The sequence below is a fragment of the Diceros bicornis genome, chromosome 36 (assembly GCF_020826845.1).
Source record: "Diceros bicornis minor isolate mBicDic1 chromosome 36, mDicBic1.mat.cur, whole genome shotgun sequence".
NCBI classification, from domain to species: domain Eukaryota; kingdom Metazoa; phylum Chordata; class Mammalia; order Perissodactyla; family Rhinocerotidae; genus Diceros; species Diceros bicornis.
This window is the reverse complement of record NC_080775.1, coordinates 157,217-177,306: the sequence shown is the minus strand read 5'-3', so window position 1 is coordinate 177,306 and position 20,090 is coordinate 157,217. Positions and strand designations below refer to the sequence as shown.

At 37.7% G+C, this 20,090-nt stretch overlaps 1 protein-coding gene across 15 annotated transcripts in view; it reads right to left on the bottom strand.

Moving 5' to 3' along the window:
* ZMYND11 (zinc finger MYND-type containing 11) overlaps window positions 1-20,090 on the bottom strand; it is a 118,711-nt gene that overhangs the window by 16,106 nt on the left and 82,515 nt on the right. For 11 of the 15 annotated variants that reach the window (XM_058532315.1, XM_058532317.1, XM_058532310.1 and 8 more), the window contains 4 exons: window positions 17,778-17,939; window positions 3,169-3,246; window positions 2,611-2,703; window positions 341-428 (listed from right to left, as the gene is read on the bottom strand). In XM_058532315.1, coding sequence (XP_058388298.1) covers window positions 341-428; window positions 2,611-2,703; window positions 3,169-3,246; window positions 17,778-17,939 — 421 coding nt within the window. Of the gene's footprint in view, window positions 1-340; window positions 429-2,610; window positions 2,704-3,168; window positions 3,247-17,777; window positions 17,940-18,390; window positions 18,487-20,090 lie in introns of all 15 variants that reach the window. The other 4 variants (XM_058532325.1, XM_058532324.1, XM_058532322.1 and 1 more) reach the window with 2 other exon arrangements.

Sequence of the window (20,090 nt, the reverse complement as noted above, 5' to 3'; positions counted from 1 at the left end):
TAGAGTGGCCTCTTTCTTTACCTTTGAATGATGGGATATTACCTGGGAAATGATCAGAATTAACCAAAGTGCTTCTAAAAAGCCTCTCAACTAAGTTTATAAGTTTATATATAAAACTATAAGTAATAATATTTTCATCATTTAGTGTACTAGAGTTTTGTCTTTGGCCAGTCAGTTCTATAAGCTATAACTACATTACCAAATATTTTTAAGTTTAAACCCTAACATTATGACTTATTTACAGATCATTAAAGTATTAATTTTTTGAATGTATTCACAACATGGAACGTAAATGGTATGAAAAAAAAGCACACAAAAGAAAAAACAAAAAATATTCAACCTCCGTAGAAAATCACTGTGTTGTGGAGAAGCAGCTGAGCGTCAGCTTTGAACTCTTCATAGCTTCGATACTTCCCTTCATTCACTTTCTGCAGAAGGCAAAAAACAAGACGGCAAGACAGTTACTAGTGAAAATATCTGTCTGCATTACGCCAACAGGGTTAGATACCGGACACAGCAGAATTTTCCAGAATGACATCACGACTACTGTGTCCCACGTATCGATGAAACGTACGTAAAAGAAACCCACAACTTCACCTGCAGTTAGAAGATGACGGGGAAGCGCGGTCCGATGTCCTGGGGCCCCTGTTGTCCTCTATGCTATTTGCTAGAGTGCACTTGGCAGCCTGAGCATCTCACTCTACAACAGTGTTAAGAGCCGCTGCCAAGCTTTGTAAGCAAGGAAAGCTTTGGTGAGCGTGTGTGATGAGACCCTAACTACACACCTACCATTTTTATAACACAGGAGAATAAAGACTAAAAAAACAAAAAAGGACTGTTAGCCTCTGTGGACAGTTTATCATAACTATGAAGACGATATGTTTATAATTCTGAATTAGGACTAGGTACCGATTTATAAATAATCGAAAAATAAAGTCCTAGGTGTTCCTCGATGCACTAAGGCAATGCCAGGGTTTCTTCTATATCAGAGTGCTACATGTAAAGATTTCCACCATTGGATTCTCTGTAGCTTTGCCTTTAGCTGCCAAAGGGAAGGATTATGGGGGAAATTTGAAGGTTTTTTGCGGGGGAGGCAAATTTTTGGAAGAGGGGTATGACAAAATTACCTAGAAGTAGCTAAGAGGTATTTTCTTATCCTGGTGATACTTTTAGGAAATCAGCTTGAAAAAAGCTTGGCCTGTAAATGCTAAAATGCTAAGCCCTCTAAAGAATATCAACAAACCACTTTCTATTGAAATCCTCCAAGATCCAATTCAGCTGCCCTTTCTTCATGAAGGCTTTCCAGATATCCCTGGCTGGAGGTGCCTGCCTCCTGTCTGACACCTAGGGCCACAGGGCTTATTTATAAATACCGATACCAGAGCTCCACCCTGAACTTCTGACTGCACTGGGCGTGGGGACACTCAGGCGTTGGCATTGTCCAGGTAACCCAATACACACCCAGGTGGAGGACAACTGCACCACGCATTCCCAAAGCACCTTTGTGATCTCTGAGGTTTGCACCATCATGGCCTGGACTGTAAGCTCCTGAAAGCACAAAAACCATGTCTTCTCTTTATTTTCTTTACGGTGCTCTTCCATGGTCAGCACTCGCTAAGCACACAGCCAAGACACCATCAACTCAGCCAGTGTTCTCTATGCATCCAGCGGGAGGCATTAGACGGGGGATCTGGGAGGGTGCCGTGCAGGGAGAAGGAGCTGCGTGGGCAAAGGTGGGGGAAAGACAGGCAGCTGGTTCTTCATCCTTCTCCAGAGGCCCTAGAGTTCAGGAAAAGAGGCTGTGCCTGCAGCCACACCAGCTGGGTGCTTGTTTTCACTCTAGGATTTGCCAGCCACTTGAAGGGAACAACCTTCCTTTCCCCCTTTCTTCCACTGAAACGATATACCTTTAGTTTTTCTCAGCTGCTAAGGGTATTAGAAAACCTGTGAGATGATTTAAAACGATTCCTATGGTCTCCCTATTAGTTACTGCGGCCAACAATTAGATTTTAAAATTTCAAAATGACACATAAGGTACAGAAATAGTAATTCAGCAACCCTAAGTGGAAATATGTCTATGTGTTCTATTGGATATTATTGTAATTTGTAATTAAATATTAGCAAACCCGTTAAGAATCCTCAGCTAGAGTAGGTAAAATTAAGAGCTTTAAGAATAATTAAGTTTTCTAGTTATAATCTTTGTTTTGTTCAAGTTTATTTCATTGTCCACAGAGTCTGGATCTCTTTGCTCTAGACTTTCCTCTACCACTGCCAAGACTAGGCCACCACACCCAGATATGAATGCTCGACATCTGAAATATTAAATTGACCAGGCTACAACACATTTTCTTTAATCAACAAGTATCAAGAACCTACAGGTTGCTTAAAACCAGGCCTTTTAAAAGATGACAGCTAACTTGCACTAGAGCAAGCACATGAAATCTAAAACCACAGCAGTGCTCGTTTGGTCGCTACGGTTTTTCTTTTAGTAAGAGAGTGGGCAGGTGCACTGTCAAGGAGGAACGGCAACCAGAATCACGGTCGCTACGAGTCGCTCAGTCACCTGGGAGCTACGGGGTGTATCTGAAGCAGGATGGAAGGCCGCTTTACCTCCTGTATGGTGGGGACGTCGACCGCTGAGTGCACCAGCCTCCGGTACATCGGGTGCTTGCTGTCCTTCCCCTTTTTGTTAAGGTCTATAGCCTGGAAGGTTGTTAGAGACAGTTTAAACGTGGCTAGAGAGAGTCAGGTAAACATCAATTTCTAAACAAGTACTTTAGAACCTAACAGAAAAATGTGCATGCACTATATTATTTACTGTGGCATTCCTCCAGGTTTCGATAGAAAGAACAGTTATTTTGGAAAATTCTGTTTCATTTTAAACACTAATTATCAATGAAAATGTTCATTCTGATAAATGGAATTAAAAAATGTAAATGTTTCTAACTTAAGGCAGCTAAAGAAATGCCTGTATTAAAAACAAAGACAAACAAAATAACCCAAAAGCCTTTACAGAACCATTTACTGCACAAAAGAAACATGACAGCCATGGTCTCCACCCTTCACGGGCTCTATACATGTCTGTTACTTGTCAGTCATTAACTTTTAAAGAATGAACCAGAGTAAAATATATTTGGGGAGAATGAAAGACCTCTCCACAGGACTCACCCTCTCCTTCATGCGGGAGACAATGAACCTCAGGTAGGTACTCATCTCCTGCTTGTTTGTATTTTTCTTCTTGATGCTCTGTTAAAAATAGAAAAGGCCAAATGTAAAATCTGATCATTTATATGTCTATATTCATGTAAAAGACTTCCATATGTAAAAGATTATAGTATGTAAAGATTTGAAAAATCTTTGAAATCTGCATAGCAAAATAGCATTTAAAGTAACAAGGTGAGAATCGGAAAATATTATGTTATACTTGACATAATACCTTAGAGAATTATGCATTTTTTCTTTTCTTGGTATTTTAAAACTTTAACCAATTTTCAGATGAAAAGAAATAATGATAATAATGATGATGACATAATGTAAAATCACTTCTTTTGCTAAAAATAAAAAAAATTGATGGCTGAAGTCCTTTAGGGAGCATTTCAAATTAGCAATATTGAATGGTAAATTTCAACATAATTCTTTTTCACTAAAAAGGTTATTAAAAGTTTATATCATTAATGAATTATGTACAGTGCAGCTGCACACACTTACATACCTATTTTAAAATGTTATGGATCTATGGATCTATTCATTAATAACTCCAACTTCTATTAGTCTAGCCTAAAAGCTAATTAGGCTCTTCAATTTATCTCTCAGGAAATCTAACTTTACATGAAGAAAAAAAGGATTCTACCTTTTATGTCATTTCTAGACAGCTAGGAAACAGGGACAAATGTTCCCATTTCCTTGTCAAGCTTAGGACACCATGGCAGACACTCGACCGTCAGCAGATGGCACTGCAGAGGACGAGTAGGTTTGGGCCACTATTCAATGAATGCTTTAACTTTTTCAGGCCACTAGCCCAGTGGTGTTATTACTCCCCAAAGAACTTTACATGCAAGAAGTCATCTTAATATGCTACATAAGTGGAGGAAGGAGCAAACATTTCTCATGTAACTGAGAATTCTTAGCTAGGGCTTAAGCGAATTGATTATACATACACACAACGTTAAAATATCTGAATAAAAAATGGAAAAAACATTTTCTTAGTTGGAGACTTAGTTTCATCTACTTCACGTTTAAAGTGATCCCCTCCCTCCACTTCTACCCTGAATTCTTTGGTGACGCGCACAGTCAATGCTTCTCTCCTTCCTGAGCTTTATTTTACGAACTGTGCACACAGCTTCTAAATTTATGCTAATTACAGAGCAGTCTTCCTCACCCCTGGCCACACGCAGAGACACTGGTGGAACGTTTGTGAAATGCAGGTGGGCTTCACCCAAGCATCTGAGCTAGAATTTCTGGGGGAAGTTCCTGTGCTCTGTATCTCGTTCTTCATTCATCAGTTAATGCCTCAGGTGGTGGGGACACACGGCCAAGACCGAGTACCAACGGTGTAGAGGGGGAGCTTAAAATGCAGTAACATTTCCTGGACCCCAGGTTTATAATCTTTGGGGGAGGGGAGCTTTAATGTAGCTTCTAAATTCTCATTTTTACAAGATCCCCAGTGATTCTCATGCACACAAACGTGAGAACTAGTAGCTGCTCCCTCCTGTAAGAGCACAACAGAGAATGACGTTCTGTTCTTGCATTCTGCAAATCACACAGGATCTGAAGCACAGTCAGCTACTACTGCTTTTGGACAAATATTCTTGCCACAGGGACATCTTCCCATGCACTGCTTTTTGTACTAAATACACAGTTTGATGAACTGCTGCACAAAGGGAAGAGAAAGGAGAAGAGCGCCAAGAAGGCTGCTTTTTTCTCACCTCTTGGGAAACCTATATTCCCTTAAAAAGAGAGGAGAATAAAAACAAATGCCTCCAGCTACATGCTCTATCATGCCAACTCCAAAATATTCTGAGGGAACTACTAAAACTGCTGATCCCAACTATCAAACTGATCATTCAATCAAAAATGTGTGTAAATTCAGATATAATAGCAATCTACATCAGGTTAGAAGTCTTATAATACTATCTGTGGGGTTATAGTTCTTTTAATAGGTAACATATCATTTAGAGAAAATGCACACCAACACTTTACATAGTGCTGAAATATAATTTTAATGTTCACTAAATATTGTGCCCAAACCTTCCCTCAACTAAGCAGGGTGGGAATACTCTCCTCTCGGGGTCTTTGAACACGTCAGGCTGCACTGGGGGATGACAGCACTGGAAGCCGACGTCCATTAGCATGGAACGGCTACAGTGACCTGACAGTGACAGCAGGATGGGTGTCCCATTGCACCCACCACATACAGCGCCCTGTCTCCGGGTTGCTGTGTATTTCACACATGTGCAGAAACATGTGTTTCTCCTGTCTGTGCTCTAAACATCAACCTATGAAGTACTTCACTGTTAATCAGAATCTAACCTCTTTTGTCTTTAGAGCCTTAGAAAATAAAGGAATTCAATGTTTCCAGCACTGCATAAATTTTGCCCAGAGAGAATCAGAACATCCTAACTAGATCATTCCTTGTTGGAAACAAAAACGTTGACACACTCTGAAACAGTCGGGAAAACACTATTTTACTTTGCTTAAGTTTAGGGAACTTGTGTACTAAATTGTTCATCTAATTCCCCAGTTTAAATAGAGGAAGGTCCATTTTCAGTTCCTACTTCCTTTTCACAGAGAATCTACACATAACATGGGTGTTACATGCACTCACAATGCTTTCACTTTGGTTTCATCTGTTTAAACATTTTCAAATGAAGTGCTAATTGAATGTAACCACATGCAGCAACATTTCTTTCTTTTCAAGAAGACTCTAAATGCATAGAGTTCAGGCTGAGGGCCTTAATTTCACAAAACTAAATAACAAAATAGAGGCTGAAAATCTGATTTCGTATCGTGTTTCAAGTTGCTCAGAGTCAAGTTGCTAGAGGATCTTTCTTCCAAATATAGCCAAAATTGGTGACAGCAGGTTGGAAAAATCACTGTTTCAGCAAAACATCAAAGGAGACAAGGGGACACAACTTCCACGGCTAAATGGAGAGGACCCTCCTCCACAGCCACAGTTCCTTCAAACAGCACCTGCACATACTCCCCCAGCGGCCTTCTACCCATTGAATAAAGGGCTACTCAGACTGGGATAGCCTACTTCCCTGTTGACCAACTCTGGTTGTGCACTAGAACCACCTGGGAAAGACTTTAAGAAACACCAACATCCATTTATACAACATTCTATCTGTGATGGAAAATAACGGGAACAATGGCTGTCTGGGGGGAGGGGATTCAACGATCACATCTGTGCTCAGTGGCACCTGGGTGCACAGGTGTGTGTGCATTTGTTTATTCATCCAATGGTAGGTTCAAGACTTTGCAAATCACTGCAGTATACATTTTACCCCAAAGGAAAAACCCATCAACGTCCCCCCGCAGATCTCGCTAACACTGGTGTAGGGAGGGGCCTGGGCTTTCGCAATCCTAACACTCAGGTGTTTCTAACATGCAGTCTTGACCAAGAACCAGGGCCCAGTATCATAAAAGAGGCTGTTCACTTACACAAACATGTGCAGTGGTTCCAAATGAAACCTTCGCTGCTGCACTGAGAAGCGACAAGTGGTATATTTTCACAAGTTCTCTTTCAAAGTGATACCAGATCTACTAAGTTTCTCCTTCTATCTGCTCATACAAACAGGAATGCATCTCTTTCTGTTTTAACTCTTTGTTGGCTCTTTGCAGTTACTGTATTAGAAACTTTAATGATTTGGGCTATATAGGACTCGCCAAAAGGAGTTTCAAAGCCAAAGAGGATCATTTTGTTGAAAGCCTTTATGTTGTTTATTTTTATTTTTTACTTGCTGCCCAATACATCTTCTCTGGTGACAAATATGGGATTCTACTGAAGATGCAGGGCAAGAAATAAAATGCACACAAGCATCTGGGTTGGTAAGTGAACAGCTGCCTGGATGACACAGAGTTCTGTGTCTGGACCTCCTGCTGCTCCAGGCATGCCCAGGAGGCTGGTAGGAGCCTCCTTCCCAGACCCTGCTGATCCCTTAAAGAACTGCAGCAAACAGAGGACCCTGAACAGATACAAAATCTCTCTCAACAGACAAAACACTTGCTGTAAGATGCTTTCACGTTTGCTAAACTTGTGGGCTTTCTTTTTGACACTTTCCAGTAATAATCTAGAGATTCGGTATTTCACAAAAGATCAACAGTGCGTTGCAGCTTCTGTCCCAGGGCTGCACCATAAGACTTGTGGGGTTTCCTAGGCAACACGCTGTGAGCTGCCTTCTGTGACATTCACAGAAGAGTGCTTCAGGTGGTGCCTGTCAACCAAACCAAGACATTTATTATGGCTTGAGAAAAAGCCAATGTAACTAATAGAAACTAAAGGAGCAGTTTCCAAGGTCAACGCTATTCTGTCTGTAACATAAATAAGCAGATAGCTCTTGACAACACGGTCAGAAAGACATAAAAATAATACTGTAAAATATCTGCGTATTGTTTCAGATCCAATTCTTTCTCAGGCTTTGAAGAACTGTACCTATTTTCTACTTGCAGACCTCAGGACTCCTCAGTAAAGGCCTCTCTGTAACAGTGCACAGCTCAGAATCCAACAGAGTGCAGCCCAGCAAGTCTGGGTAACTGTTCATATCACCTGGCAGCATAGAGGAGTGACTGTGGTCAATATCTACAAATAATCAAGAAAGAAACTTTCTATTACATGGCCAAAGTTTTGCAACCATTTTCCATGACAATCATCACATGGCTGAAGCTGTGTTACAAATGTGTGTAAGATACTGAAGTAAGAAGCATCTTAAGTACGTTACAGATAACTGAGGGGCTGCTTTCTTTTACTTTAAGGGAAATATAATAGAAAGTCTTGAACATTTTCTTGAGTAAGGGATTCTTAAGCCTGTTAAAAATAATTGCTGGGTTATAGGCAAATCAGACGAGTCTGGGTAGATGCCACAGACAAAACATGAATGAAGTAATTCAGCCACTCTTGGTGCCTTATGGTGATTCTGGCTGGAAGAAATACGAGCGACTTTTATTCCTGTCAAGGTTTATCCACAGCTGGTTATTGATAACAATGCCCAAGCATCATTATTTGAAGGAACATTCAGGATTAAATGGTCTGGAATTTTCAGTGTTCCCCAGGGACCCAGCTTTTCAGTTTGTAGAAACATACTTTAGCAGAGAATGAACTTGTAGAAACATCATTTCAGTACACCAAGCATCCAAAAGAAAGAAGAGTCTGAAATCAGAAATCCAGGTGTCTTTTCCTTAGACAATATATTTGTGCTACAGTTTGGTGCTAGAGTTCACCAAATCCAAGTCCCCAAGTGTGTGACTGAACAAGACAAGGGCTTCATACTTTCTGGGGGATTCTCAATACCCATAACGTTCTTCCCACAGCAGGCTAGACCAGAGGTCAGCAAACATTTTCTGTGAAGGGCCAGAAAGTAAATATTTCAGGCCTTGAAGACACACAGTTGGTGTCTGTCTCAACCACTCAACTCTGCCACTGTGGTGAGAAAGCAGTCATAACTAATGCATATGCTCCATTAGCGCTGACTGTGTTCTAATTAAACTTTTGGATAGTGACATCTGAATTTCTTATAATTCTCATGCGTCACAAAATATAATTCCTCTTGTTTCTTCAACCATTTTAAAACGTAAAACCCATTCTTAGCTCATGAGCAGTACAAACGGGTGGCAGGCTTGATTTGGCCCATGGCCACAGTTTGCCTACCCCTGACTGGACTCTGAGTCCTGTGAACACAGGGTGTCTAGTGGTCTAGCTCAGGGCTCAGAGTTCACTGCCTACTAGAAACTTCACTGCCTACTAGAAACACTATTCCACGTAGTTGAACTCAGCAATACAACATCCTTCCAAAATGTGAAACACGTATTCACATTCAAGCTGGGTTAGGATATTTGGCCACTATAAACCATTTTGTTTACTTCTGGTATGTGGACCATTTCATTGCCAGCTGACACCTATCTCTCGCTGCTGGCCTCCAACAACCCAAGCCCGACTTCAACGATAGTGAGTTCACAATCATCTGGGTACTTGCTGGAAAGCACATTCCTGCGCCTCGGCCCCAAGGCTGTGTTCTAAACAAGCACACCAGGTGATTCTGGCACAGGTGGCCTCTGGATTTTATTGGAGAAACATTAATCTGCATATAAATTACCTACATTTTTTGAGGAATCAAGAAGCTCCAGGCTCTCCCCTATAACTATCCGTAATCACAGAACAGAAAAGCATCACAATTAATTTTATCTGCACATGAACTGCATTTGTTGTTATGGAAATCAGAGGCTCTACAATATTTTCTACAACCACCTGCAACAATGGAATAGGACGGAATCATAAGGAATTTATAAGAAAGCCCAATACTCGAGACTTTAACAGTAGAGCTGATCTGGGGAAGTGGCCCAAAGTCCTGCCATTTATCCTCCCATACTGGGACCCAAGAAGCCCATCAGATGACCATCACTTTCTAGGATGATTTTCTAACAATATACCTATGTTCAGTCTTTTTAACCCCCAGTACCGTCACTGAAATTAACTCTCCTTTACAAGACCAGATGAGCAGAACACCACATCTATTGCCAGTATTAATGGTAGAAAACTTGGCTTACCCACTTCTGTATGTGGAGTACCTATAGCTTCATCCTACCTCCCACAGCCAATCCAGCAACAGTCATTTGCACTTGTCTCTGGCAATAGATTTTTTTAAACTTAATTTAAGTTAAAGGAATTTAAATTTAAAAACTTCCCTTAAACTGTCACAAATATGCCTTCTCACTTGCAGGTCAAGGTTGGAACTGCGAGGGTAATTCACACTGCTAAGACTATCTTGAGGTAGATTCTTGGAGCATGCTGGCAGACATGACTGCTCACACACCCCTCCCCAGCTAGGAAGTCGGTCCTGCAAAATCACTAATGCACAGTGTTTCCAGACTTGTTCATCCAGATTTACACAACAGCACTGAATGCTACTCCAGCTGTATCTGTATTTATTAATTTTTACTAAGTCAGTCTTTCCTCTCTGATTGAGGTTGGCAAGTTTTGACTAAGTCAGATGATATAATCAGCTTTGTAGCAGCCAGTCTAGGGTGATTTACCAACTACTAAAGCATAGCCTCAAATTAATTCTATAGGCCACAAAACCAACTGGCATTGTAAAAAACGTAGTGTTTCTAAATCCACCACACATCCATATATTCACAAAGAAATTGCTAAAATATTATTAGCTACAGAGAGAGCGGTGTTACGTATATCAGGAATTTCATCGTTTAATATTAAATGCACTTTTGGGGGTAACTTGAAGCTCCTTTGTAGTATGTTATAAGAATCTGAGAATAGGAAAGGGACATTCAGAAAAATTTTATGGAACGTGAGCTTTGTATCTACTTGTTCCTTCCCCTTTCTACACAACACCAGTCTTTAAAGAAAGAACAAGATTCAAAAGGCAGAGGCAGAATGTATTCCTTAGTGGAATAAGCCTTTCCAGCCTTTCCACTCTCCTCTGAACATAAGTTACATGTCTCTGTTTTCGGGTGATGGAATGAGTATTTGTTTTCTACTTAATGAGGCTGACAACCAGCCATCAGGATTACTACCTGCCTACCTCCCCACTCCTGCCCCTCAACCTTGGGCATTTGTAGAGACAATAAAAGGAAACTGTGCATGCTTCATACATAATTTCAGTTTATCAATAATGGAAACACTAAATGAGCTTTCTATTTATCTAGATTAAATTGTAACCATCCTGATGTAGGCACCAGCCCAACTACTATCTCCTTAATCCTTTAGAGTTCAAAATAAGAGATAAAGTTCAATTAAGATTCTAAACAAATCACCAAAAGATACACCATGAAGACCAAATACGCCGCCACCCAAAACATTTTACACTCAGATCCCAGCCATTCTGACAGTAACACTGTTCAATTCAACGTGGGAAGGCAATGTACAAAATATGTGCATTTTTTCTTTCTTGCTTGGGTCTAGTTTTATAAAGAGATTAGAAAACAATACATAAGATTTTATAGTTTTATATCCTAGATCCAATTTTAAAAATCCTCTGGCTTTATCAATGTTCCCATTTCTTTTTCCTCCAGTCAAGCCTGTGATGAACCAAAAATGACCTGATAAAAGTAGTTGGTCCAGACAAAGATCTGTTTAAAATTAATTTTCTACTTTTGTTAGTACAAAAATATGATTCAGTTGTCTTTAAAAATCGTAAAAATATTTAATGTTCATTTATAGTTTTCAATACTATGATTGTCTACCATAAAAAACAAAAACATGGCTTCTACTTCTATTTTATTTAAAAATCAAGTCTCCATTCCAGATTTGTTAATATGTATCTTGAAGGTAAAGGTACTTACTGTTAAGGTGAAAATATTAATAAATTTCCCATATTAACAAAAAAGACTGACCAGAAAGCAAGAACAGTTATAAGCAAGAAAGTTCACAGTAGATACATAATAAAGAATTTATGTTCAAAATATTTTCATTTAGCATTTTGTCCCATTTCATTCTGAACAATAAGTGAGCATTCTCCCTACTTCTGGAATTTAAAAAAATTGTACTGCCTACATACCCAAAAGAATGCAAAATGAATTCAGAAGTAAATTCTATCTCCAGTTTCAAGAAATAGCTTTCATCATGGTTTTTTTTAGCTACCTCAACAACAAAAAGTCACAGTGCAATGACTCAAATATAACTCACCCAGAACTACATCAACATTAAGTCACTACACATCCAATTGATAAAACTCTAGGTGGCCTCTCAATGGTGATTTAGTCTTAGTTTAGTTTTAGTAGACTAGTTAAATTCCTTCACTTTCACTATCTGCCTAATGAGTATACTATAACCCATGCAAAAAAATATATAGTACCTGGGGCTTAACATCCAATTTAAAAGTTAATTTTAGATGCTTTCTATGGACTTCTTTCTGTATATCTATTTTTAAAGTATTAAGTTTCCTGTAAAATATATGTCTTCATTCTAAATATTTTAAAGAGAAGCCGTGGTAGTAGGGAAATTTTAGGAATAGTTTCTATTAGTGTGGAAGTACCACTAAGGGGTTCTCTTCTTCGGATCTTTGTAGACAAGAGCAAGGGTCAGAGGATTAGGGGCTGCAAATCTGAGAGAGTTTTTTGGATTAGATGTGGATTAGATGTAGAACCAAAATATTTTTAAATTATTAATAAAATTCTCCCACAGAGATTCTTCATCATTTCCTAATTTACATTCTCTTGTGTTTCTGTATTTTAACAGTGAGCTAAGTTGATTCACCATACAATTTGTATATTAACACAAATTTTAAAATTTGTGATCTTTAGACAAAAATGCTACCCGAAATAATTGTGGGAGGATGAGTATTTTCTAGCTTTTAAATATATACTGGAATAATATATCCCCTATCCATTACCTTGAATAAATTACTTTTTCTGTAACTTAAATTGACCCTTTCATATAAAAGTCACAATAAGCATGTCATAAATGGGATTAAAGTGAACCAAAGTTTATTAGAGGATAAAAAGAACAGTAATATAAAATTTTTATATTGTAATATAAAACAATTATAAAAGCCTAGGATAAAAATCTTTCGATAGATTTCACTGGAGCAATATTCCATTTCAGAGACCCAAGTAAGGAAAAAGAGACAAGCAGGTCACTGTGGTCCTCCCATTCTAGTATCTTCTTTGTGCTCACAGTAAAAGCACATAATACACACTTTAGAGCACTAAATTCTGCTCCCTAATGACATATTTTAGTCCAAATATAAAATTTTCATTTACCTGAAATTAAAAGGAGCAGTAATATGAATCTACCACTCCTCCAAGTTATGAAGACAAAATTCATTTATGTAACAACCATGAACATATTAAGAGAACAGAGGAAATAGGGGCCCACTTTCAAAATACATCTCAAAATTATTAAGCTGGAAAGTGCCAACTATTCTGTTTTGCTACAGTTTTTTTTCCCCTAAAGGTAATCTGACTTTTTATGAGGCATCATATTCACAGCAAATCCAGCACTATCAGATATTATAGCCATTGATCTGTGCACTACACGAGGGAAAAGAGGGGCAATGGGGAGCAAACTGACTTATATCCTTCCTTTAGAATTCTTCTAAGTCATAACTATGGCTCCACAGGGGGAACAAATGCCAGTACACTCAAGAGGCTGACATTTTATACCAAAGATGCTTTCCTTGGAGTAGTACAGGCATTTAGAATGTGCCGTTCTAAAACTGCACTGTCTCATACAATAAGGAGCCATAAGCCACAAGTGCCAAATTCAAGTCCAGTTCTTGGGTCTCACAGGCCACATTCAAGTGCTCAACAGACACATGTGGCCAGTGGCTCCTACTGGACAGCAGAGACAGAACATTTCCACCCCCACAGAGAGGTCTACCAGAAAGCACTGCTCTAAAAGGCAACATGGTGCCAACTGACAGGGTGGTCCCAGGGTTTCTTATAACACATCACCTTGCCCGTATGAAAAAAAGAATTCAAGTAGTTATTATTAAGCCCTATTACGATATTCACCAGCAGGACTGGAGGCTAGCAAACGTGCAGTGCATGCACATATACATGCACACACATGCGTGTGCACACAGCTGCCAGCACACACATATATACACATACATGCACACATACATATACAACACAGGCACACCCTCTGCCCGACATGCTTGCCCACACACAACACAGACATGCACATACACACATGCATGCTCACAGACCTATGTATATACACACACCAGACATGCATGCATGCATACACATGTGTGCTCATACACAACACAGACACAAACACAGAGGCTTGTGCACAAACAAGCCTGCCTTCAGTAACCACAGCATCAAAGGATAAAATAACTCTGTAACTTGGAAACTATACATATGAAAATGAAGCAACATTAAATTGAGACATCCATTTACACGCTATCAAATTGGTAACAAAAATTTGGAAAATACTTTCATGTTGGTATAAATGGGTATAATCTTCTGAAGCACAATTTGGTTATTTTTATAACAAATTGAACTGTGCCCATCCTTTAAATTTAAGAATTCCACTTCAGTGAATTTATCCTATGAAGGTGATCAGACAGAATTACATAGATATATGTCAATTAGTTTTCTCTCTTTTTAAAAAATACAATTGACTACATCGTGTTTTAAAGATATATTCTTCAGGTGAATAAAATCTTAAAAGCAATTTTCACTTAAAAGTTATGATTTTCTCATTTTTCCTGGAAAATTCATGGCTATTTCAGAATATAAAACTCAAATATATCCAAATAAAGCAAAACATAAACTTGAGTTTCATGCAGGAATAAATTATAATGAGAAGACTGCTCTTCAGAGTGGGAAGTGTGGCATGATTCTGGACACTGCAATATCAATGTTCCCTTGGACAGGTAAGTTTCATTGCAATAGTATTGATCAGACAGGGCGGGGGAAACAATGTAATGTGTATCAATGGGGAACCGTCTGAAAAAATTATAGCATGCTCTTTTAAATTATGATATGTAGAAAAAAGATGTCTAGGACATTGTTGAACAGAAATAAACTGGCTACATCCAGTAATGTATGTCAAGTTACATAGATATAGATACAAATGGACACATACATGTGCAAGCGCACACACACATACACACAGGACAGAGGTCTGTGAGAACATTCAGCTACTATGTGATAGCATTTCCGGGAATTTTTTCTAGATATTTATCCTCCTCTAAATTATTTGAATTGTTTACAACAAATATTAAAAAATTATTTTAATCCTTTTTCTTTTAATTAGAGTTCTCATAACAAGAGTGTGAAACAGGACATTACTTGAATTTTTTTCAAAGCAAATGCTAATCTGATATTCATAGGCTACTTTTTTCAATAACAATTTACTGTGTCCATAAAGTAATAGTTTACTTATTTTTTAGAAAGGCAGATATTGCAAAGAAATATCCTCAGCGTTCTGAGATTTTTGCGATTTACTATGGAAATTGATAAAATTATTTTAAATTGAGAAAAATTTATATCATTACCTCTTAAAATATTTTGGAAATAATCAGATACATGAGATAAAGCTTGAGTGGAAGTAAATCTGGTAACAGTTGAGAGATGGGTGAGAGAGAACCAACTCTCAGTGACTTTTTCAATGCTGTAAGGGACAGAGTATGTAGAACTAGTCTTCTAATCACTATAAAATATTAGAAATATTTTAATATTCAATTTTAGGTAGTAATGGTTGGCTTCTATCTACTACTTCTGCCTGCATTGAAATTTGGCTCTGGGCATCTTATCTTCAAATTTCCTCATTACTGTATCTAGTTAATCTATATTCTTTCCAAACATTAATTGAAAAGAAAAATAGAGAAGATCATTATTCTGATTTGGAACCACAGTTATTAAGTTTCAGTCTATAGACTCTCAGTTCTCTTAGTCCAAAAACATTAGATCTGGTCAGCCACTCTTATGCTAGATTATAAAAAATGGCTTTACCTGAAGTTTAAAAAAACAAATCAACCACAAACTTTACCTTAAAGATATTTAAAATTCCATTTGAATTTCAAGGTTAGTATTCCCCTTCTCCCACGAAAGGAATTGTTAGCACTCATTTTTTTCTTGAACGTAACAATTAAAACAATAGAATAGATCTAACATAGAAACAATTATTTCTTTGGAAGTTTTAAAGTTCAAGATAAATCACCATCCCCACCCCAGACACAGGCTTTTTGAGCCTAACCAGAGAGTAGCTCAGAGTCTATAAATGAATGTGTGAGCCATGACTTTTTATTGACTCATAGCATCATTTCATTAAGCCTAATTACATCACAAGGAGAGGATATCCAGACAGACAAGGACAAAAGGAAACAAAAGGAAGAAAAGGAAACTAGGACAGGGCGACCTAAGTCCCACTCTGGGAACCTTGGTTCTGTGTGAGCCAGTGACTCTCCCAAGTGAAAACCTCATCTAATCAGTCAGGAGTTGGGTAAACATGTAAGAGAAGGGAATCTGACAACTTGACAGTGAATTCTGATGGAAGAAGTATTACATGTTTTCTTCAAAGGTACAACTATTCAATTTCTATTCTTCATGTAAGGAATATAAAACATCCATGATAAAGTTTAACCCATACTCAAAAATCCCAGTGGTTTTCCTTAAATTCTTTACTATGAAAATAAGAACTAAATATTAAAAAGCTATGGCTGTAAAGACACAGGTGTGTTCAGAATTGTATTTCCTAAATTCCTGAGTGCATATTATTTCATCAGTGACCTCACCTCTTTTATATATTTTGTTCTCAGGATATCATTAATTTTTTACTTTCTCTAGTATAAATTGTTACCAGAACACAGGAGATATATATTCACTTGTAAAGTGCACAATCCAAATCCATGAGAATAAAACATGAATATTAATGCAGTTCCCACACCACCAATCACACTAATTTCTAGTAGACATCATAAATTCCCATAGACCTCAAAGAGGAAGTCTACAACTTGAGGCTTGATACTGATATATTCAGACTTAGGGATTTGTCACTACTAATCCAGCATTTAGGCATTCGATTATGTCATCATTACACTTTTTTTTTAAAATGCTATCCCAACTGTCTTTTGTCTGCCTACTGAATATGTACAGTAGTGCTGGTAAGATGAAGTATTCTTAGGTAATACAAAGTCATAGTTATGAAGGGAAACTAGAATGTACACTGTATTTTCCTCATCATACTGGCAGGAAATTTTTGGCTGACATCAAAGGGGAAAATTATGAAGACAAACATTTTTTGGAAGAATAAATGAATACTTAAGTTACTCAAGTATTATAAAGCATATTCACAAACTGAACTCACGAGTAAGCTGGGCAATTTGCAGGGTTCCAAATAAGTATCTTAATAATTTTAAGTACAAAACAATAGAGGTTGCAATCGAATCATTTCTCACTAATCACCACCAACGCCACATGTAACGCAGTATTCAGGCACCACACATCACTACACACACACACGCCACATTCTGCAACCAAAAAGCACAGCATGTGCACTTTTCAATGGGGAAATAATATGAATGAAAATAATTGTGGAAAGTACCTATTTTACCTACCGGACTATTTCATTTTGCTTTAAATAATTAGAATTCTTTATACACAACTGTCCCATCCCTCCACCCTCCAAATAAAATATAAGTAAGAAATAAACTAACCCGTGATATGACAAAAAATAAAGGCAACATTACATGGATAAAAAATAGGAAGTAGACAAGAATGTTTCCAATCATGTGCCTTTTGCTAGCTGTGTTTTCTGAGTAGCAGAGAGGACTGACTGAACAGACCTTGGTATGGGAGAGTGTTTCTTGATCCATTAAAGGAGTCACACAATCCAGAGACAAGTGTAAAGTAAGGGAAGAGAGTATATTTTTATGTGATTAAAACTTTCTAAAATCCATACCCTGAGTATGTTATATGTTCTGTGATATCCATTTACGAGTCCGCTATATTCATTTACCATCATTTCAGTAGGTAACCCCCACCCTCCAGCAGTTTATCCATTAACCTGGCAAGACCACTGGGGTATCTTTGTGCAGCTGTTGTTAATGAATTCCAACCCTCTGACCAGCACATTAAAGCTCATAGGTACTCACCCTGCAAACTGGGCACTGCCAGTGACTACTGCTGTCTCTAAGCCTGTACTCATCAGACAAACACTTGGAATGATACACACGAAAACACAGGTCACATATCAACACCTCTCCAGGCAAATGGCATTCAAAACAATACCAGTCATGATTTTCTGTTTCCCAGTCCTACAAAAAATACAAAATAATTTCGTATGACATTTTGTCAATATCTGCAATGACTAAGAACAAAAGTGAAACTAAAGTCCATCAGAAGTTAGGCATTATAAACAATTTTAGACATTTACTGTATTAAAACAAGAGGGAAAAATACCTAGAAATTTGCTTCTTTAAATTTTAAATTCTTTCCTAAACAGTATTAATATTCAAAATATCTTAAGATGATCTGATAGCAAAACCAGTTCAAAAGGAAATAATTCCAAAGCCAATCCCAGTTCTAACGTTATCTTTCATTTTTTTATATTATCTATGGAAAAACTGCTTCAGTAAACTGAATACCCCAAACCAACATCTATAACTTAGTATTTCAAACCTCTGTTTTGTTCTGCTTTTAAAAAATATATAGTAAGTACTTAGCACACTGGGGGAAGAGAGAATAGTAATAAATGGTGATGCTCACTATTCTTATCTTCTCATCCATGGTATTGGATGCTTTATTGAAAATAACCATTAATCAGAATGTCCATGTTCTGATAGGTTGTCAAATTTTCAGGGTCTGTTGAATTTGGAAAAATAAATTGAAAATGTGAAACTAAAGGTTTAATCACATTCTCCAAAGGACATTACGATAAAGAACAAAAAAGGAAGTAGGCTTATTTTCTTACTGGGACTATTCCTGGAAATAAAAGAACATAACTGCAGGTATACAGGTGTTCTTCAACATTTTATTTTTTGTTACTCTTTTTTTGTACAGCCAAAACCATTTAAACATAAACAGAAAGATGGTGTAAGTTCTCTTAATGTAGAATTCATTCTTCATTAACTATCACTCTTAGCTTTTATCAAAAAATATCTGTGTTAAGAGTGATGGATTAATTCTCAATCTTCTTTTGTAGATGTGATAACTAAATGAACATTTAGGATAATCAAGGCCACTTCCAATGGGGGGATTCTGAAATTCCAAACTTGGGCTCTGCCGTCACTTTTCTCTTTATAAATCACTGTCTACACTGTTTCCAAGGTTGAGCAGTTTCTTCTTTCTCTCTTACATCAGTAACTTCCCCAATAAACGGGCTTCGACACAGCACTTGTTCAGTAAGCGTGCCTCTGGCGCCTCAGGTTTGACAGTATTACTGCTTGACCATATGAGGCGCTGCTACCCACTCCTTCAAAAGGGAAGAGAGTCACCAGTGTTCCAAAATTCACACCTTCCAACCCACATTTAGAGTCATGGCTAGAGTACATTAGTAAATTCTGCAACAATGTAAACCTTTTGGTTTGATTTTTATTAAGAAATTGGTGGTTTTTATCCACCAAATAACGAAAAGAGCATGACCATTTTTAGTTACTTGCTGCAGACGTAAAAACTCTGCAAACTTACTTAAGTGGAGTAATTTCAGTCAGACTGCTTAAAAAATCATAATATATAGATTTGACATAAAACTCTAATCTGTATATGGTAGGAAAAAATCTACCTCAAAAAGTCTGACATAGAGGCACCACAGAGACACAATGTACATGTGGCGCTTGGCTGTACTAAAACAACAGCCACTGTGCACCCACTGCACACAGCTCATATGCAAGCTGCATTTTAGCATTTTAATTTTTGTATCAAAAAGCATTGACAAATTAGGTTTTAGTGGCAATAAGATACTTTGTTCTATTTTTAATTAACAGAACTCTTTCCAAGTTTAACACAAAGTATTTCAGAATATTTTCCTCATAGCTGTTCAGAAACATCTTAAAGGATTTTGGTGGCTTGTATTTGACTCATTATCAACAAAAGAAATGGCCATCCTTCATCATTTGAATTTTTTTACATTAATTCATCTTCTTGTGATTCCCAAAATGGTAGTTACTAGGTTAACTAAGAAAAGGAAGCAAAAGAGTCTAATCTGGTACATAGCTCCAGCCTCTCCACATTACCTCCTACCTTTTCCTATCCCATCCTCTCTCACCCACCCGTGAAACAAAGATGAAAATGGATCTTTGTTTGATGGAGTGTTTAATACTAACACCTAGGTTTTCATAACAATTATAGAAATGAAAGTATAATTCAAACGAAGTAAAAGTAGAGAAACATTTGGATATATGTTTATACAACGGTATATGACTAACTCTGTTATCTGATATATGAGCTGGGAATGTATGTGCTGTTCA